At 39.8% G+C, this 21,569-nt stretch overlaps 2 protein-coding genes across 5 annotated transcripts in view; one reads left to right on the forward strand and one right to left on the reverse strand.

The window, feature by feature from the left end:
- The window catches only part of LOC124180748 (chromatin assembly factor 1 subunit A-like), a 28,289-nt gene extending 24,756 nt beyond the window's left edge, over positions 1–3,533 (forward strand). Inside the window, exons 7-10 of one of the 2 annotated variants that reach the window (XM_046566496.1) lie at positions 439–587; positions 685–736; positions 824–962; positions 1,461–3,533. In XM_046566496.1, the coding sequence (XP_046422452.1) occupies positions 439–587; positions 685–736; positions 824–962; positions 1,461–2,515 (1,395 nt within the window). In that variant the 3' untranslated portion in view covers positions 2,516–3,533. The remainder of the gene's footprint in view (positions 1–438; positions 588–684; positions 737–823; positions 963–1,460) is intronic. The other variant, XM_046566494.1, reaches the window with a different exon arrangement.
- A 6,540-nt stretch (positions 3,534–10,073) lies between these two features.
- On the reverse strand, positions 10,074–20,328 carry LOC124180023 (segmentation protein paired-like). Of its 3 annotated transcripts, none has more exons than XM_046565003.1 (5): positions 20,253–20,328; positions 19,203–19,492; positions 14,811–15,245; positions 11,712–12,297; positions 10,074–11,633 (listed from the first exon to the last, which is right to left on the reverse strand). In XM_046565003.1, coding segments are annotated over exons 1-5 (1,329 nt in total). In that variant the 5' UTR covers positions 20,270–20,328; the 3' UTR covers positions 10,074–11,632. The 3 variants fall into 3 exon arrangements, with proteins under 3 accessions (XP_046420959.1, XP_046420957.1, XP_046420958.1); XM_046565001.1 differs by having other exon boundaries at positions 11,712–12,307; XM_046565002.1 differs by lacking the exon at positions 10,074–11,633 and having other exon boundaries at positions 11,645–12,297.
- Between the last annotated feature and the right edge of the window lie 1,241 nt (positions 20,329–21,569).

Here is a 21,569-nt window from a genome sequence, read left to right on the forward strand (position 1 = left end):
GACTTTTCAAAGTAACAAACCTTTTGTTTGTTCATTGTGTTTCGTATAGTGGCTAACATCCGGAGATTATTAAGTCTATAATCCTCTAAATAAAATCCAAAATATTTAGGTATATGAAAAAATGATAAAAATGCGTATTGCATGGCAGCAGTATAGAAATCATTTTTAATTTAATGTATATATAAAACGTATGAAGAGAATAGATAACTAAATTCGTGCAACGGAAGATCAAATTATTCGCATATAACCGCAGAACGGGCTTATCAACCGGATGACTCGTAAAACTACCACACAGTTTTAACGGGCCGGCAAAAAAAAAAGTATTATCAGCGTTTGCTAAATGAAATTAAAGTCAAATCTTGTTTTTATGTTGCAGAATTGTATGTATTTATTTATATATTTACTAATGTCGTCATTCTCTTTTCTTTTCATTTGCAGAAATGGTTCGACTACGACGTCGACTCCGACGATGAATGGGAAGAAGAGGAACCGGGCGAATCCCTTCGAGGATCGGACGATGAGCGCGAGGAAGAAGGACCGGAAGAAAATGAATACGATGTCGACAATGAGTTCATGGTACCCCACGGGTAAATTTCTTTCATAATTCGACGTTTCAATCGAATTGACATTTATTCAATCGCTAAGTAAGAAGTCGGTGTTGAATAATTTCTAAATTAATTTTAGATATCTTTCGGATGAAGAGGCCAAAGCGGATGAAGAGGACGGTGAAGATATGGTAAGAGCAAGCTATGCAGCCAACAGTTAAGAACACACGTTTTCAAGGTTAATCAAAATATAGACGAATCATTTTTTTATCCCACAGTCGCCGGAGACCCAAAAATTAAAATTGAAGCTACTAGGCGAACAGTTTGAGGCTGAGAGAAAAACTAAAACGTCCAAGATCAAGCCCAAGGTCATAGGATGTGTTTGGCAAGGATCGATTAACACTTTTCCGGAAAACAGTAAGTAATCTGCCTCGCAGTCTGTAGCGTGAATATATCGTTACACCGCCTGTTCGTTACGCGTCCAATCTAATCTAATACGTGCGCGTAATCCCAGCTGCATACAACAGGCGTTGCATCGTGTTGCCACATAATCGTGCTATACCGATAAGAGAAAGCGTTAAGTACGCATATTTTTAAGGAATTTTCCGCTTACAAAACGCAGTGTGGCAAAGGTAGTGTTACTGATGTACTGAATCAGTAATTGAGTACATGCAGCAATGGTTCTATCACATCTCTCGAAATCCAAAACTGAAATAACAAAAAAATGATAGACGCAGCTATGAATCCAGCATATTATTTGAAGAATCGAAGATTCAAGTGCGTCATTTAAATAAGACGTAGGTAAATTAAACGGAGGGTTTGCAGAACCTGAACTTGATAAAAAAGGACGGAACATTTAAGAACTGTTAGCTTCGAAGGCTTCGGAATAATGATTCAAGCTTTCAATTTTTACAGCTACCCCGCACGTGATAGAAGCGCTTATGTCTCGGCAGGCGTGGGTACGCGAAATTCCAGTCACATTGAGCGTGCTGCATGCTTCGGAAAATCTAGCTCCGAGTATGGCAGAACGTCAGAGTCCAACGCCACAGTCGACTGGGCCGAAGAAGAAGAAAGTGCCGGAAGAGGCGATACCAAACCTGATACGTTTGGTGCACGGCAACACGAACGGGAGGATATTCTTGATGAAAGAATTCATGGCGTTTTGGGAGAAGAACAAGACCGGTGATAGGCAAATATCGAAACTGAGCTTTTCTCAAAAGTTGCGAGAAATCGCCAGTTGGATAGCGTGTCCTGAGGAGGGACCGATGCACACGCGCTCTTGCTGGTACGTACGCGAAGATATTCGTAAGAAGTACGATTGTCTTGACGTGACGTTACCGAATCGGTGGAAGTACACTTTGCGGCCCGCCCGGCGAAGCGAGCTTCCCGACATTGAAAAGACGGAGAAGGTCGACAAGGAGAAGGAGAAGAAGAGAATACCACTGATCACTCAATTCACCAAGAAGATCACCCAGGAGGAGATGCAGAAGCAGCTAGGCAGCAAGTCGACCCCTTCTCAGAGCAAACCTCCGAAGAGAGCAGCTTTGATATCATTGCCACGCGGTGAGCAGTTTCAAAAATTATCGAGAAACAATTTGTTCTCCAAGTTCGCAACTTGCGGTGATTCTTCGAAGAGCGTAGAATGTCAAGAGGACAAAGCTGACGGTGATCGGGAAGTTTCAATTATCGAATCTACAGGAGAAATTCAAAATTTAGACCGGAACGAAACTAAATGTCAAGAGGCCAATGTTCAAGTCTCAGACGTTGTTCGGCAAGCTGTTTCGGAGACCGAGCATACTTCCGCAGACTCCAAAATTGCCGAGAACTCGGAAGCTGACCGACTAAAAATGAATACAAGCGAAGCCCTGAACTTGGAAAACAAGGACGCAGAGGTGATTGAGGCGAAGAACAAAAGCCCCGTGCCAGAGTCGATGGACATCGCAGAAGACAACGTAGTTGTATTAAATTAGGCTTATTCGGTAACGAACTTTGCTTACCCTGCCCAAAATCTGATCCTCGCGCCTCGGTGTTCAATACTCCCAGTATATTACGAGTAACGAATTCTAGTGCCTTTTTATCGTCGGCCGTGACTCGCTCGCGGCCGTTTCATTCGATTGAATTTATTTTTACGCATCTATTAAGACTAAGTACACACCGCATACATATGACATATCAAAGTATTATCGAAGTTAAGTTTATACACGTATTGAGAAAATGAAGTAATGAGAGAAACATCGGAAAATGAAAGAGTGCAATTGAAATTTGCCGTTGGTACGAAAACACCTTTTCGTGTGAAAATCGTGCAGTTCAGTAGCCGTTTTTACGTGGTTTCTGTTTTGCTGTATACGAAACAAAAGCCGATACTAATTTGACAGAATCCCTCTAGAAAATATCTTCTAGAAATGTTGAATTATAGAGAAAATTTTTTCGTAGTCCTACTTAACAATACTATTCGAGTTTTTTATGCCGTGTGCATTGAGTAATTTAATAAAATCTGGGCTAAAATTTGAACGATTACGATTTCTAGCTTGGCAGCATATTTGAATGATCATCGATACCTGTCATTTACAATTCATGAGTTCACTTTCGGTCGGTAAACGGAAAATGGAATTTGAAGCGGTGTGGGGATGGAAATATGGAAGAGAGGGACGATGAATAATCCTTGGTATACGATATATTATACAAATTTATGTCAAAGTAAATTTCAGAATTTGAGAAACCAATTTTGGCCATGTTGTAATGAAAAATCAGCTCTGCGTGAGCATATTTTCGTTTCATTTACGTTTCCGATCCATCGCATGTATCACTGGTTTATATTACTATTATACTCGTTTACATACACGTAATATTCCATACGCATTTTGTATTTGTAAATTTGTTTTTCACTATTTTATCTTTACGGATTTTTTTGTCACAACTGCAAGCCGTAATGAAAAAGATTATTAGGAAAATGTTGAAAAAAAAAAACGATACAAATAAACTGTGCCTTATTTATTTTACCTAACATTTTGTTCGCACTTAGGTAAGCACCTCTTATACCCAGAATCTCAATCTCCCAAACCACCCACGTGATTCGTCGTTACAGCCTCGCAAAGTGTAGTAATCCATTAGACTCGCAAGGAAATTGGCAACTTTGGCATAACCACCGGCATTTAGAGCGATGTATTATCCACAAGCTTCCGACCCGTAGACTTTTGTCAATTAGTATCGCGAACTTATTTCATTCGTTAAAGAGATATCCTTCGAGCGTCCACCCTGTCGGCCGTATTCTGAAGTGTGTTTTGTGAAATGAACCCTTTTTCGAGAAAGGAGCGAATCCTGGAGGTCCTGAATTTTTGCTTTCATTTCGTTTTTCTTCTGTCTTACCCAACTTGCACAATTTTTATCGTGCTTATACTCGATTCAATTTTCTCCCTCATAATGACGTACGTAACATATTTGAGCAGCGACTTTTCCAGCACTACCCTCAACATGGGAGGCAACTCAATGCGAATAAAATAACTTGATTTAGTATTCTTTTCACTTATACAATTGCCGTACAATATTTCGTGCAATGTATCTGGGCCTAATTAAAAAAGGAGAGGAGAAAAGCATAAAAAAGGAGCGAGTTGCTCATGCGTTACGTATAATTGATTTATCACAAAATGTTTCTATGATAATTAATGGTCTAGGCAAAAATTTTGCCCCAACGTAGATAGATATATATAACGATTACAGATTTCGTTTTTCAATGAGGGGCCAAATAGGACCTACGGAGGACTATCCTTGTATTAGAAAGAGATGCTGTTCTAGGTCTAAACTTGGCAGATATTACCATTTCTCTCACGGTTAGGTTGAAATTAGGACGTCTCTAAGACCTCCGCAGGTCCTCTACACTTCATATTCTTTACCGTAGAATGACGTAAATTGGGTAAAAAATTATCGCATGCAGCAAGGATGATCATGGCTTGTGAAAAAGTGATCTTTATGTTAAATAAATTATAACCCCACAGGATTACTATCCACAAAAGGCAGGCGATACGTTAAATGCAATAGGGCAAACCTTTATAAATACGTTCAAAGAAATTCTCGGGTTATCTTCTTGCTATAATACTTTCGATTACCGTTCTCATCACTCTTTTTCTTGCAGGTGGCTACGAACCACACATCTCCTTTTTGAACAGCATCTTAAACTCTTTCAAATCCAAATTAAATAAATATGCGACAGCGCAAGGTGTAACTGTATACTCGCTTCAACTTCCTTCGATGCGGAATAGCAGATTATACCTTAGCGTGTTTTGGCAAAGTAGCGATGTATGTACACATTGTGCACAGAGTTTATAGCCTCTACGGCGATGTAACAGCTCAAGTGAAACTATTATCTCCCGCTCATTACAGTTTCGTGTTAATCGGTACTTCGAGTCGTCCTCGGGACATTTACGCACGCTCGCGTGCAGACTTTACCTGCCCATTAGGCATCTCTACCTCAAATCCTGCCTCTTGTCCGTGACGTGCCTCGAAACACAAATATCAGCTGTGTATTTAGTGCATTGTCTACCGGCTCAATATGTATCTTCTGGGGGTGTGCGGGTACTGAAATTCATGGGGTCGGGTCAGGTACCGGAAAATTTCGGGTACTCCAAGATTTCGGACTACCCAAAGATTTCGGGATTTCTAAAAACCCAACCCGATGCAAACCCGAGTTCCAGTAGCCGAGATTTCGGGTACCCGCACACCCCTAGTATCTTCTATGGGTATCGTCTGTGTATTTTGTTGCATTTGTAAAATCTCAGAAGTCGTTCTGATCTCTAGTGATACGTTTCGTATCGTGCGCACAAATAAAGTATATCTTTTTGTTCATGGATCATCAGCGATAAAAATTGACTTTACGGATAATGTTGCGTTGGAAACAGGATTTAATGATTTGAAACTCAATGGATTATTCCCTTTGGAAATAAGTTAGTGAAAAAACAACCGCTGTTTTTTAAACAATGTTATTTGTGGAATTCTGAACATTTCAAAATTTACCCTATAAGAACAAGGTTTTTTCCTGCTTTCTTTAACACTTTGAAGAACCATGGACTGACAATAGTCAATACTTAGCCTTTCAACAATTGAGAAGAAAAATATGATTCGATCAGTAAGTCAATATTATGCAGAAGGTCAAATAATTTTTTTTAGCTAGTTTACGTCACATGTCCAAAAAGTTGTGTTATTGAAAGACAATGTTAACACCCTATCAAAATTTAAAATAAATCCACAAGGTTTTTATTCTTCATTCCAGTTAATTTTCAACGCACCTCATGATAGATTTATTTTCATTATTCATTTTTATATGATCTATTCAAACACTTGCGTAATTTTTCTCAATCAAAACCCAATTACCGTTTCCAAATTTTGAGACAGACTCAGGAATTAGGTTCAACCTTCGTCATATCTTCAACGTGCTTCTAGCAAAGAGAAAAGTGTTACAGAATTTTTCGGATATTTTCAATACTTGGGACATTAAATTTTTCTAATTCATGATTTTAAAAGTGCACTACAAATGAAAAAAAAAATTTTTCATAGGAACATACTTGAAACGATTGGAACTAAAAATGAAGTAGTTCAAAAGGACCCCGCAGAATCTTTATGGAAATTGGCTCCCGGTCGAATTAGCTAGATTGTCAGTATGTTATAGTATGAACGACTTCGGCAGCCAAAACTACGGAGCGCTTGTTTTGGAAGTCGAGTTTCACTAGATAGCGGACCTGGAGCGCAAGACCACAGAAAATTACTCGTAAAGATCAAAAGTTACCAGGTCAAGGACCTGGACAGCCAAAACTACGGAGCACGAGTCCTGGAGGTCGAGTTTCACCAGGTAGCGGACCTGGAGCGCAAGATCCAGAAGGTAAAGAACCCGGTACTCGAAATCTGCGGAGCGCGATTTTCATACGTCCGCTCTACTGCGCGGATGTTTCCAGACTGAGGAATTCGGCTCGCTGATTTTGGTCGTTACGATTACTATAGATCGATGCCGTCGAGAGAAAAAAAATTTTTTGTGACGGCACTTTCTGACATCCTAACATCCACACTTTGGTTTCGAACTTTAATACTATGTATGATGTATGATGTATGATGTATGATGTATGATGTATGGTGTATGATGTATGATGATTAGTCAAAAAACTGGACGATTGATTATTGTGCGAGATTTTCACAAGTTTTCTATTTCACAATGACAACTGTATGTTACCAACATTTCGCACACGATAGTTGTTGGTTATGAAGAACTTCTTTTAACGGTGTGATTAGTTATTTGGTTGATAATATGTGAAATTATTAATACACCTAAACCCGCTCAAACGCGCCAAACTGTTACGAAAAGTAACCCAAGGCTGCAAGTCTTTGTATATCAATGTATAATATTAATCGCAATTGACTATCGACGTATAAACAAATTACAAACGTATGTCTGCAAAATATACTTCCTTACTTCAATACCTAACTGGTAATCAACATGTCACGAAGATTTCGTCAGTTGGAGCGAAAAATACCTACCTAAATGCTCGTTGCACAATGTTCAATCAAAATTCTGAATCATCCTTTTACTTGAGCATGCAATATTTTGAATAGAAAAGAAACTACGGAAAATGTCGGAAAATCCGTGTCAATTTTTTACCACCGAATACCGTAGCCAATACGTTGAAAAAGTACAGAGTAGAGCGCAGATGTAAGTTATTAATTTTCTGTGGCCGTGTTTCTTTTTTTATTAGTAAAAGCACATGTAACAACCGTCGCAAAATCGAGTATCTCAATTAACACGGTTGACATAATCGGTAACTTTTAATTCATTAATTTTGCGATGTCATTTCCGTTGCCAATTTTGGACCTCTGGGATCGTTTAATATACCGCCAAGCAGAAATCGGCAAAGTGACTGTTTCGCAGAGCGCATAGATGAATCCTGGCAGATCGATCCTCAAAAAGCATCGAAGATCACGGAAATTGACGACGAGGCTAGAAAAAAGGCGAATTGGCTGATTCTGGACACTTTACGATCAGTTTACAGAAACGATTTCACTGACCGAAGTAAGTAACGATTTTTTGGCGGTATGGCAATTCAATCATTGGCTATTCCTCGTCAAGAGTTTCAAAATTCTTCGATACCCGCGAATGACGAAGAAGCAAATCTTGGCAGTGAGCTTCTCGCAAATATCGATAAACTGTTCAACAATTCTCACGAGGAAAAAATTCTGGCTCCTCCACCGACGGCAAAGAGAGGTAAGTTCAATATGCCAAGGTGATGCAAGGATACGAGGAAAAGGTACTTGGTACAAGGGCTCAGTCCTTTTTTGCCCGTTTTCTAATTCAATGCTGCAATTGCTCTGCTCTTTCAGTTTTCGGATACATGAGACCGAAGTTTCTCCACGAGACGTTGTCCGGATATCAGGATGTTCACGGAAGGACGGGAGGCAGGATAATGAAGCGTAATGCGGAAGCTGCGAGGATGGCGATGAAAAGAGAAGCCTTGAGGAACAAAAAATTCGCGAAACAAAATACTGGCGATCCTTGCGGACCTGAAAAATTAGCTGATATGCATTTTACCTAGATGGGATGGGTAAAAACACTTGTAACAGTTATTCATGTTATACGTAATGTTGTGTTCATTACGTAGTCGAACATTAGGCAAAGGATAAATAAAAAGAGGTGAAAAAGAAAAACAGCGAGTTTTCTGTATTTTTGCGCTGCAAATTTCGAGGGGATATTGACCCTTGAATGAAACCAGCTGTTCGCCATAGTTTGAAATCAGTCGGAAGTCGCTTGAAATGAGAAAGAAATAACAGTATATTGTATATCAAATCATCCGAATAGCGCTGAAATCAAATGAAATCAATTAGAAACATTTGGAATGGGTATTAAATTCACTTTGAAATCATTACGAGTCATGAAATCACTTGCATACTAAAAGTCTGAGTGAACAGCCCCTCGGTAAATTTGAAACTATTGTTCGTCGCAGTAACTCATTCGAGCCATGCGTGATCGTTGTGTCTGGTAAAAATATAACACTGACGAAGCCTTTGCGTGAATTAATTTTGAAATCTTTCAATATCGGCCCAAATAAGACAAGAAAAAAAAAAAAATTCGGTGTGACTAGTCCGTCTCCCATTGCTATTCTTAGACTTGGAAACTTTTCGTATCAGAACCGATTCGAACGAATCGTTCTTGACTAATTTGACCCTAAGGATCTCGGAAGAGGCAGAGGCATTTGAAACATCGTAGAACTAACAAATGGGAATATACAACAAGCTGTTTCAATTTTACTGCAGTAACTTTTGGGTCATTAATTGCAGAGATTTTCCACATTCACGTACAGACAAAGTACGTGGTAATTGATTTCAGTAATATTTCATCAACCTTTAAAATCGTTCGACAAAAATTCCACCCGCGATGTGTTTTCCTTGATTGAATTCGGCGATTAGGTATTCGCAAAAGTCAATTTCAAATTGTTCAAATTTTCAGCGATAATTGAACCGGTTTATCATATAATCCTCTATTCGTCCCCTCTTTTATCCGCGTACCACGGGACTCGAATCTCGCTGATACGGGGGACTAAGATCATGAAATTAAGTATCCGCTAAAGTGTCGAAAACGTCTATCAAGGTAAATTTCCCGTTTCAGTGATCCAAGCAAAATCAACACCAGCAAATAGTTGTTTCGATCTGTGACCGATCTATCGATACCAGTTTTGTAATTTTCAGTTCGTTTCTGAAGATCTCTTTTCCTAATTCTCCGTATAATTGTTGCCTTGCAGTATTTGTTCCAATCTAACGTGCTGTAGTGACTACGCATTATCCAATCCTCCTGCCCGCTGATTAAAAAATCCTTTCTAATTTCCCCGCAATATAACATACACGTATACCTGCACTACATAAATCCATAACAACGTGACGAAGAGATTCCGCCAACCGACTATTGAATTGAAATTGACACGTTTTTTGAGTTCCAGTTTTCTCCAACCTGTTTCTCCCGTCCTTTTTGCCCTCAATTTATTTTTTCACGTAGACAACAGAAACGACACGCATCGTGTAGTAATTGTTAAATAAATTGCGGTGGATTAGTACAGATAAACGTAAAGCAGCAGGTGCTAATATTTCTTAAATAACAATGATGCGTTCAAACTACGCTCCGTATAAAATAGATCTTTTTTTGTCACTTCTCTTTTCCTTTTACCGAAAGTCAAGAATCTTTACTGCAACATCATACCGATTAACGATATTCTCGGTTGCTCTCGTTCGGTGGGCTTTCTCACAATTTCGATTAAATTAGTGAATAAGCAGCTATATTAACGCTCTGCAGATACGAAAGTGGCTTAATGAATAGAGTTTTTGAAATCATTCGAGTCTCATCATTACCTGGACTGAGATCCCGATCTCATGATATAACCGTGAGGCAAAATCGCGGAGATCCTATGCAAGGCAACAGTTAATTTCGAGTCTTTATTATTTATTTAATTTATTTATCAACCATGTCCAACTTATCTGTATTCGTATATAGATATTGAATATTTGTAATAAATCGTACAAGTTTTTTTTTTTTTTTTTTCTTTTTCTTATACGTCCAATGAAATTCTAACGACTGAATCTAATTTGCAGTAACTCATTTGATATATCGATGAATCGTGAATCAGCTCATTTGGCTACGCTGTGTATAATTATTATTTTATTCTTCGTGTTTATCTTCGATATATTTCAATCTGGGCATTAATTTCACACGTTACATGTATACAGGATTCGTTGATCAAATTAAGAACTCTCAAATCAGGAAAGTACAAATCGCGTAAAGGATAATAATAATTAGAAGAGAAAAAACATCAATCGTTAAATCGATCTGTACGTTTTTTTTGAGTGTTTTTTTTTTTTTTTTTTTTTTTTGTGATCCAGATCCGATTCATCGACATATTCATTACATGGGAGTATCTGCTTGACGATGATCGAGGTACGGTATATAATTACAGGAACTTTCATAAAATATCATGGTATATATATATTTACAATTATTTTTATTTTATTTCCAAATATTGTTATAATTACTATTGTTACTATTTTAATATTATCGCTATACTATCAACCTAACCAATATCACTAATTAATTCTATCTACAAAAGAAAAAAAAAAATATAGCAGCAAACAATTTCCAGCAATAACTGTTGGTCTCTGTACCGTAAGGCTTGAAAAGAAATTGATTTATCCTGTATTTGGGTGGAACACGTGTATGATATTATAGGAACGTTTCGTTAGGAGGCAAGAATCGCGAAACGCCATAGTATTATTTTCGGTGGAATATAAAACATATTAGCGATTAGCTCTCGCGAACTGTGATTAGTATCATGCTGAAACTATCATTACCGTTATTGGCAGCATTGCTCAAGTATAGTTAATTGAAAAACATTTAGCTGGTCTAATAATTGCCGTCAATCCGTGCTGCTGAACTACATATTTTTGTCTTTCTCTCTGTAACATGTTTTTATATACATGTATTTACAATTGTAAAATGAAAAAAAAATTACTTCTTCTCATTTATAAGTATAAACTAATCATAATCACTGGAGATGTCCCCGAAAGATACAGTAGAGTTGATATTTCTTTCTACTTGTACATTTTAAACTAGGTTCTATTAAATAAGGCCACAAAAATGTTTCGAAAATTTCTAAGGCAATATTATTCTACGTGCAATTTTTATTCCGTCTCGTCGAAAAGATCTACAGAGAGTATTGCAGGAGTTGACTTTAGAAATGCAAAAATTACTCGTCTCTATTTCTGATGTTTCAAATTATCAGATAAAAAATAATGTACAGAAGGCTATTTTTTAAAACTAAATGACACACAAAAAAAAAAAAAACAGGAAAAGAAAAAAAAGTTCAACATACGCGGACACGGTTATAAATTATATCCCGTATGCGCGACATAATAATGTTTTAAATTGTATATTACTATTGCGTACACGCTCTTGCACTGGCCGTAACGAGACTTCGTATTCACTCAATGTCTTTAGCATTTGAAAAATCGAGGTTCATCCAACAAGATAATCGCGTTCTTTCGATTTTCCGACAGTCTCGGTTTCTCCACCGTCTAATAAGAAAACAATAAAAAAAAAAAAAAAAAAAAAGTAGGAACAAAGCGTCGAAAAGCAAAACCCGATATCAGTACCAGCTGTAGAACGGCTGGTGTGGATTTGGCCGGGGCGGTTGTTGGAAGCCCTGGGTTGCGTAATGAGTGGCGAAGGCCTGATGCCCGTGAGAAGGGTGGTGCGAATGGGCCTGCTGGAGGCTCGAGGGTGGGCTGGAAAGCCCGACGCGTCCAGATCCGGGAATCGGGATGCTCCAGGAGGGCGAGCTTCCCTCTGTTTGTTGCTGCTGCTGTTGTTGCTGCTGCTGCTGCTGCTGCTGGTGACTCACGGGCGAGACGGAAGCAATCGGAAGCTCGGAGCTTGTCAGCTGATCCGAAGCGGGGTTCGAGTTTCCAGAGTTGGGCCCCATCATCGTCACCATGGAATTCGGGGTCGGTGGCAATTGGTGGGTCGTCGTCTGCTGGTAGGTGGAAGGCGCTGGCCCCGCCGACGATATCTGATGGCTCATATGACCCGCGGAGGACGACGTCGGTGGCAGCAACGGCGACGGATATGTCACCGACGTCGGCAACGAGTAAGTTGGAGTCGAACCCGACGACAAACGCGTCGACTCCGTTCCGAGCTGGTGAGACATCGTCGTATGGTGAGACGAGTAGAGCTCTGGAACTGTGAGTAACTGATTATCGGTTAGTAGGGAATTAGTCGGGCTTAAGTCGGGAACGTCAAAATTTCGCCCGGTTGTATCTTTAAATTTCATATTATTAACGAAAGAAAATACCGCAGTAGCATAGATTACTCGGGAACGAGTTGGGTTTTGATCGGAAACAATGGAATTTCATCAGACAGTCGGTAATATCGCCGAAGTTCATCGTCCGTTTGCCTTGAATCAGATGACTAGGATTTAACAACTCAGGGAAAAGTCTGGGCCGGTATGGGAAGCAGAAAATAATTCGCATTGTAATCGGGAATAGCGAAATTTCATCGGCTACTCTGTATCTGTCTAAATTTATTTCTATTGACTTTTGTATCAGGTGCTCGGGACATTCTAAATCGAAGACAAGATCGGGGTATAGTATTCAATATGTGGTAGGAATGAGTCCGGTTTCAATCGGGAATAATAATATTTCACCAGGTGATCGGTGAAACCGTGAAAATGACTCGAAAATAGAGCCTAAATCAAACGTGAACTATCTGTCAAACCGGAGAATAGACTGGATCAGTTTAGAATACTCGGGGATAAGTGTGGATGTAGTAAGGAATGTACTAAACCGTGAGACAAGTCAGAGAAATTGGAAATAGTCCAGTAACTGACCCTGAAAAATCCGTACTTACGAACAGAAAAGACAAGTAATAAATGAAAGAATAGCGAAAAGATAATAGGGAACAAGTGTGGTTTTAGTCGGGAAGCGGTAAATCTTGCACAACATGGGTGAACAGAAATGGTGAAAATGACTGGCAACTATCTCGAGTATACGTCTGGTATAGAAAAAAGAGTGGAGCAAGCCCGGTAATGTTCTTGAATGACGTGTAATAGTTATACAGTAGCGAGATTTGTTCTAGAGAGAAAAACGGTGTACAAACCGCTACCGTTGAGCGTAGAGAGCGGTCTCCTCATTGTAATCTGCGGCGCAACATAACATAAGCGAACGGGTTGATGAAATTTATGGAAAAAACGTGTACCTACTAATAACAGTTTCCTGCACACCCCCCCCATTCAAACACACAGCCCGCGTAGATCTAAACGATAATTCAAATAAAGAAGAGTAGGCTGAAAGCAGAGAAAAAGAAACACCGTTAAACACGCAAGGAGCTCGATGTGTAATTATTTATACCCACGGAGTGCAGCCGAGTCTGCGGCTGATCGCGGTGCGCGAGGCTGCGGAACACCTGCAACGGTGGATACCGTCGGTTAATTAATTTGAAATCCGTTCCTTTGTCGAATCATCGATGAATCGAGCGTTCGGTTCGGTGGAAATGTTATATGTAACGAAAACGTCGATCGGTGGCTCATGTAATTCCGCGTTGATCCGTGAAGCGTTTCTCGGCCGATAAACAGACACTCCGTAAACTCGGTCCTGCAACTATTCGCGGATATATGACAGGATATTGCACACAGGTGACGTTGCGAATGGACGGTTTTTACACTATTTTCACCTCTCTCTCTCTGTCCAGCCACCCATTTATCCATCTGGTAATTTTCCCTCCCTCCCTCTCTCTCTCTCTCTCTTTCTCTCTATCTCTCTGTCTATCGCTCTTTTTCTCGCTCTTTTCGAGAGCACCAACTGCTCCCCCCCCAATCCTTGCGGCGATACGGAATGACTTGTGAATCGATTGTTCGACGTCCCGCTTCCGGCAATTGTTGTACCTGTACATGGTACACCTGTAACAACGGTGCATACGTGTCCGTGTAACCACGTGAGAGACACCTCGGTTATTGTCTCGAGTCGAGACGAACGCCTCGAAACTTTAATTCTCATCCCGATCGTCGAAACACGTTGATTACGTCGTAAGCACTCCGTGTTACCCGGATGCGAGACCGGTATCTATATCTGTTCAATCACACTTTGCCGAAATTTGTGTGATCATTTTTCGGGAAATTGGATGGTTAGGAAAACCGGACAATTTAGTAGTTCGGCTAGGATTTGTGACAGAATCATCGTCGATTCGGAATAGTCAAAACTACTCGTGGAGATGGAGGAGTTCTGCAATTCCGAATAAAAGCTTAGTCTTCGATGGCACAACCATCAACAATGTTCGACAGCTACGAGTATGTTCATAAAAATGAAGAAATGATGATTTTCCAATCAAGCTAACAATATTCAACAGTTTGTTTTAATCAAGGCTCAGGCTTCATGACGCAACCGTCGAAAATTCGTGATAGTAAAAACCGTTCACGGTCATGAAGGAACGATCACTCTCCAAGAAACCAGAAGATTCGGGCTAATGAATAATTAAGGTCCAGGTTTCACAGTACGAGCCCCCATAAAGAGGTTTCAGTCACTGGCTACGACCTTATCACAACCAAACACAAACGAAGGAACAACGTGTTCAAGAAACTGAATACTCGGGGTCGCTGAAAGAACCATACGTAACGACTCGAAGAGATGGAAATAAGAATGCATTCCACACTGTAACAAATGAAGTTTTTCTCAGTGCACAATTTCCCTCTCGATTATTACCTTGGCTCGAGGAGAAGGCTGTTTCCGGTATCGTCTGAGGGTGCGAGTGTCCGTGAGGATGGGGATGCGGGTGCCCCGCGGACACGCCGGACCCTGGATGTGCGTGGGGGGCTGCTGGGGGGTGGAGAACGTAGGAGGCGGCGGGATAGGCGACGGAGCCGACGGAGCCGACGTAGCCGGCGGCCGTGGTGGAGGAGAGCTGCTTCCGGAGTCGGGCCCGGCGGTTGCTGAACCAGACCTGGATCCTGGCCTCCGTCAGCTTCGTCCTCTGGGCGAGTTCCTCTCGCGTGTAAATGTCCGGGTACTGCGTCCTCTCGAAGGCTCTTTCCAGCTCGTCGAGCTGGTGGGCCGTGAAGGTCGTCCGACAACGACGCTGCTTTCGCTTCAGCGGAATACCTGGCTCACTCTCGCAGTCCGAACCGGAACTCGTCTTTCCTGCGGAAAAAAATCGAGGTTTCAGATTGTATCGAAATCGGGTTTTCACCTTGACCGAAGAAAGATTTTCCGACGATTCTCATTCGTGGTGAAGACGAGCCGTTTATACTCTGGTTGTTACCGATAAAACGGTCCAAATTATCGTGTTTTTATTTCGTCAAATCGTCGTCGTTGTTCAACGTTCCTCAGTATTTATAATACGGGATTCCGAAGTATCGGCCTCGGTTATCAGCTGATCGTTCAAGCTTCTATAAATTCATAAATCTTGCCGTTGCAAAGGACACAGAAAAGTTCGTCCGAGGTGTTAGACTATTCTTTTGTTACGTTGAGCCGATAAGAAGTAGAATATCCATATAGTGAAAAATGACTTTTGTAATTAAATACCATATCCTACATTTCCTGCCGTCTGGTAGCGCCTTTCGATACTTTGGATCGCAATTACACGCTTTTGCCGATTGTCACATAGAAAACGGTTATTAAGTACCAAGTATAATTCACAATCACTGAATCTCGCAGCAAGCTCTGATTATTCACCAGTATTTGCCTCAAGAGCCGTTCGAAAGCAGAACCGGAGCTTATACACAACTGCAGCGAAGGGTCAGCGCGAGGTGCAAAAGGAATGGAAACGCCTAACGACCGTGTAAGTTCGGTGGACCACGTCGTGCGGGGTTCATATGCATCGTAATACACAAGGCAATAATAACAGTTTTTAATTCCCGGTGTTCTCCCTCCTCTTCACTCTCTCTCTCTCTCTCTCTCTCAACTGTATAGCAAATGCGACTCTGGACCCGCGTCCGACTCAGGGAACGTCAAAGAAACCGTGATACCTGCTGCAACCAACTCGGGATCTATTTCTCACTCTGATTTTATTGACCAGGAGTCTTATCAAATAACGAATTTTGGGGAATTTGAAAGCGGGCAAAGGACGAGAAAAAGATCCGAGAGTGAATTTCAGGAAAGACAATTTCTCGGTGTAGATTCTCCGAAATTTTTACTCAGTTTGAAAACAGTTTGTCCCACGTTGACAGCTGATCGCGAAGAAGTAAATTTTCACGGACCGCGCGAAGAGTCTAAAAAAATCGTCGAATTTTCTTTACGCTTTTTTCGTACGAACGACAGAAGTTTTCGAGATTGTGGAAAGGTATAAGAAACAGCGTGAATTCCGTGTCCCGTAGTGCTTGCAAGTTGCGTGTAAAGTAGATAAACGACGGGCAGGCGGGAACTCTGGTTAGGTTTACTAAAAAAATTCCGGCTCCCGGAATAGCGGCGTGTCGAATTTGCGCTGGTTCGAAGCGTCGCGGCGTCAGACGTCGCCGAGCGATTAGTCGCGGTTCAAAACTTGAGACGAAGACGAAGAGGAAGAGAAAAGAGAGTAATAATAAATTCTCCCGACGATTTTTCCCACCGGTTGATCTGCGTCGATCCGCGCCGCAGGAATGGAATACTGCCGTGTAATATCGGTTCAAATCTATATATATATTATATATATATTTATATATATATATATATATATATATATATATATACACAATATACGTAGATGTATAAATAAATAGATACAGGTATACGTTTGCGAAGATGAAGAAGCTGTTATAAGAATTTAGAACGCGCTCGCGGGTCGGGTAAATTATAATTGCCGGTATTTCAATTTACACATGCACATACCTATAATAAAAAAATACATTCATCTCCGCATGCGTTATATCACCGACACCTAAATTTCTATCATTCGATTTCGCCGTTACGCGCGCGGTTCCCGCCTCTTGGTCAGTTGGCTGTGTGATCTCCGCGTCTAAGCGTGCAGCGGTATATTTTTTAAAAGGAGCATAGAGAAGAAATAAAAAAAGAAAATAAATAAAATGAAAAAATAAAAATTGGGCAACGCTTGTAAAAGTGCTCGTACAAACGGCGAGTTACATGAAAGTTCGCTCCGTCGTAATTGCCTGTTCTCGATTTTCGATCCGGGAATGAAATATTTCGCAGGGAATTCGGAAGGCGATAATACGCGCCCCCCGCATGAATTTCGAGCGAAATTAAATTGGGCACAGGGGCCCACAGAGTATTTATTTTCATTTTGACGCCTCGCACCGCGGTGGGCGCGTTTGTTACCGAATTTTGAACCCTCCAATCGGTCGGTCCCTTTGCCTACGGTCCCACCACAAAGCTATCGGCTTACAAGGTTCGCTGTTTTTCGCCTCTTTCATCTTAGCCGCTCGATCCGCTTTCGATGATCCCTCAATGACTTTTTCCCAAGCTCTTTCTTTTTTTGCCACCCCACTTCGCCAACGCCGTCAATTTTCTTTTTGTTTTTGTTTTTTTTTCGGCGTTTTTTTCACTGCTCTGTTTTTTCATTTTCCTTTTCTCGTTATTTTTTCTCCATTTTTTTTTCGCACGAAAATCTATACACTCGTGCGTCGTTCATTTGTTTCCCCGACCGTACCACATAATATATTATCAGGTTATACAGTGTATCGATCATTAATTAAGTCTTGTCTATTCTCACAATCAATTTTATTATTTTAGACGCCAGTTTTCAATTCGTTTTTTCTTGTGTTCTCTCAGAAAGCCGCAATTCAATCGTTAGTTCGATTTATCCGCTTCCATTTCTCTGCGATTTCATTATAGCAACAAGAAAATAAATGTTAATAACTTAATCCCGAAGTAATCGTATGTAAGTTGGATAATTGAATTCTGAGAAATGCAATAATCTATAACGGTATAACTTACATAGGTATGTGTATAATAGATCGATATCCGAAATGTGTGTGTGTGTGTGTGTGTGTGTGTGTGTGTATATATATACGAGAAGCGAAATCTTCGAAAAAAAAGAACGGTTCGTAATGTAGGAATGATTAGAAATTAAACGATGCTAATAATTGATTCAAATATTTCCGAAGTGAAAAATTAATTGTATGAATTTCGAACGATTGTAAATAATATTTAATATTATATATTAAATGTGAACAGATAAATACATAAATAAATGTATTACGAAAAATGGTGGCATTTGAATTTATGACTAACAAACGTTTTTCAAAGTAGACAAGCGAAGGAACACACTAACGCCAATTCGACTAACATTTATAATATAAATCGCGCTTGATACAGAAATTCATATGCTATGAAATATCGAACGGCTTTCTCTCCGTATTCACGCATCGCGGCATCGTGCTAATCTTCTTTTCGTCCGGCACCTCTCTGGTGTCATTCGAATCATACACAAACGATGACCTCCGTTTCGGACACAAGCGGGAAAATACGTTACAGTTTCTTACATAGACACAGTTGAACATAGCAACACGCGAATTGATCTTCAACGCACAGTTTACAAGCAAGATATTTTTTCACCAAGTGTATGAAAATCGAACGGGAGTAATAATAAAATTTTTGCGACGAAAGGATACGTTACGATATCGTGTTACGTGAGAAATCACATAGCGCACGATACGTAGTAGTAGTGATAAAAATCGGTGATATCGGGGAGTAATAAAAAACGAGGAATATAGGTATAGAGGAGAAAAAGAAAAAAAAAAAAAAAAAAGAAGGACGAAGAAAACTGAAAATTATTCTGTTGATCCACAACCGATTCTGACGTAACGGATCAATTTAAGTGTTTCTTTCGGGCGGATGAGCGGCGAGAAAATTACAGACCCGGGTAGACCGAAGGCGGCTACCGACTCGGTGCTTCAAAGACCAGTCATTTTCAGCCGGAGCAATACGACTGATTAATGGAGGCTTTTAATTCGTTCATTCACCGATTCAGATAAAAATCTGAACCCGCGAGCTCACGCGCCCCCCAAACATCATCATCAACATCACCATCACCATCACCGTCATCATCATCATCATCATCAAAATCATAATAATAATCATCACGAGACGATGACGATCCTCCCGGCTTTCTCGGTGGTCCCGCGAGCTTCGATAAGTCGGTAAAATGCAATTTCTTTCACTCACCATCTCCCAGCTTCGCCTCGTCCTCCGGGTCCCGACCCCTCAGGAGCCGGGAAATCGCCGAAACACTCGGGGCACTTGTCCTGTCGCATATCCCCTCCTTTATCAGACGGTCTCTTATCTCCCATGAGAATATACCGGGGTTGTCGCGTTTGTACTCCTCGATCCGAGCCTCGACCTCCGGGGTCGCAACTCTCGGTTTGCTGCCCCCGATCACTCCGGGACGTATACTTCCGGTCTCCTGGTACCGGTTAAGTATCTTCGACACGCATCCGTGCGACACCCGCAGCTGTCTGCTCCGCGTGAAAAACAAAAGAAGAATAAAAAAAAAAAAAAAAAAAAGAAGAAAGAAAGAAAAAGTATAAAATTTTTATACCGGCGGAAAAAGGATTTTTTCCGCTCACCAACTGCGGTGAGAAAAGTATCTCTTCGTTTTTATTATTCGAATATTCGACGAACAAACGTCAACGAAACAATGATTTGGGTTGTTGAATGGAATCACAACATTTACTCAAATCAACGGAACACATTGTACCAAAACATTTTTTTTTTTCTTTCACACCTCTCTTGCGTCAACGGCGATATTTATACTTTGATATTTGAGGGATTGGATCACTGTTGGAAATTTACACTTTTTTCTGCATCGATTGCGTTATTGAATATTTGTGAAAATTAAACGCTTCGTAAGCTGATTCCATGCTTTTGTTATAGATAATGAATCGATGATTCGTGACACGATGAGAATAATTATCGATAATTTCGTCGGGGAAAGACATGATGTTCCAGCAAAAACTATCGACGTTTCGGCTGGGCCCAGCTAGCCATATTCAGGGTACAATTTTTTCAGACGAAATTTCAGGCAATTATTTAATGCGATAACGCCAGGTGATAAAGCGACAACGTTATTGGAGATTATAAGTGTGTGCAGCACTGTGCCAATTTAAATTTATGCAGAAATTACAAATTGATAATAATAGAACGGTCAGTTTAAGTTGAAGAGAATTGTACATTGCGATGGGTTGTAAAATATAATCTAAACGAACAAAGACTTACAATAGTTGACTATCCATCCTGCTTGGGTGTTGGTTATCTGGCTAACCAGGTGGAAGTGAGCTCCTTGCTTCGAAATCGAAATGGCTGATTTTCATACATCCATTACGTCTTACGTAGTAGGAAATTGATCATAGAACCAATTTTGACTAGCATTGCATAAGGCGCGAAAATTTTGAAAAATTAATCCAGAATGGTCGAAATATGTGATCAAACGATCCTCGAGTACAAATGTCTAAGGCTTTGAATGTCAGTGCGTCCGTTATGTACTGTATTACTTTTCGAGATGTGTGTAATTTTTTTAACGAGACGTTTAAGCCAGTTGTCCCCTTTATCGATAATTTTAACTCCATCAAAATTAAATGTATGAACTACGGTGAGCGAATGAAAAGCTAGTGCAGACTTGTCGGGATGATGTGATTTGATATCATATTTGTGATTGGAAATTCTCGTTTTAAGATGTTGATATAACTGGTCAACGCAACATTCTGGACAATCTTTACAATTAATTTTGTATACCGTGTTGATATGATCAGAAATTGAAGTTTTAGATTTTAATGTTGCGGAAAGGCTGTTAAGTGTGTTAGAAATTCGATAGCTTTTGCTTAAATATTATTTCCTTCATTGAACTTCTCCGACGAAATTATCGATAGTTAAAGTTAATAAGGAGAATAAGAAATACTAAAGTTACAATGAACGATAGTTTATACATCGGTTTTTTCAACTTCAAATAGCATTGAAATAATTGCGAACATAGAAGAGTAGTAGAATAATTTTTTCGTTTTCACTCCACGATTGGTCATTTTGTATGGAAAAATGTTTTTCACAAATTTATTGAAAAATATATATATTTTTTTTCTTTTGAATTATCTATTTAATATTTATATTTTTTCAACAATATCAATATTCACGCTTACTCTTGAATAATTGAATATTACACGATCATACGAACATGATGAAATAATGTCTACGAATTGTAGAGAAGAATTTTCGGAATTAAATTGAGCGAATAAAGTATATTTTTCACATTTCTAAACCGATTCGAAATGAAAAATCGCCACCTATTTAAGGCTTACACCTTGTTCATGTTAATCTTAGATGCTTTTAATCTCATGTTTAGAAGCATCTTTTAGCTAATATATCAATTTGGATAATAGTACTAAATGTGCGACCACACATCTCACAATAAAATGGACTAAAAAGCATTGATTTTCAATTCATCAACTTTTTCATATGTTCAAAAACATTCTCGTATTCATTCGATTTAATAGTCGTAAGAATTTCAGGATATTCGTTGAGGGCAATATTTCTCAAGCAACA

The sequence above is a fragment of the Neodiprion fabricii genome, chromosome 4 (genome assembly GCF_021155785.1).
Source record: "Neodiprion fabricii isolate iyNeoFabr1 chromosome 4, iyNeoFabr1.1, whole genome shotgun sequence".
Taxonomy (NCBI): Eukaryota; Metazoa; Arthropoda; class Insecta; order Hymenoptera; family Diprionidae; genus Neodiprion; species Neodiprion fabricii.

Bases quoted from the DNA above. Each gene is read 5' to 3' on its own strand.
- LOC124180023 (XM_046565001.1), bottom strand. The intron at 15,246-19,202 runs GTGAGTGAAAGA...TTTTTTCCGCAG, and splicing joins CGAGGCGAAGCTGGGAGATG to GAAAGACGAGTTCCGGTTCG. The intron at 12,308-14,810 runs GTAATAATCGAG...ACCGATAATCAG, and splicing joins AGCCTTCTCCTCGAGCCAAG to TTACTCACAGTTCCAGAGCT.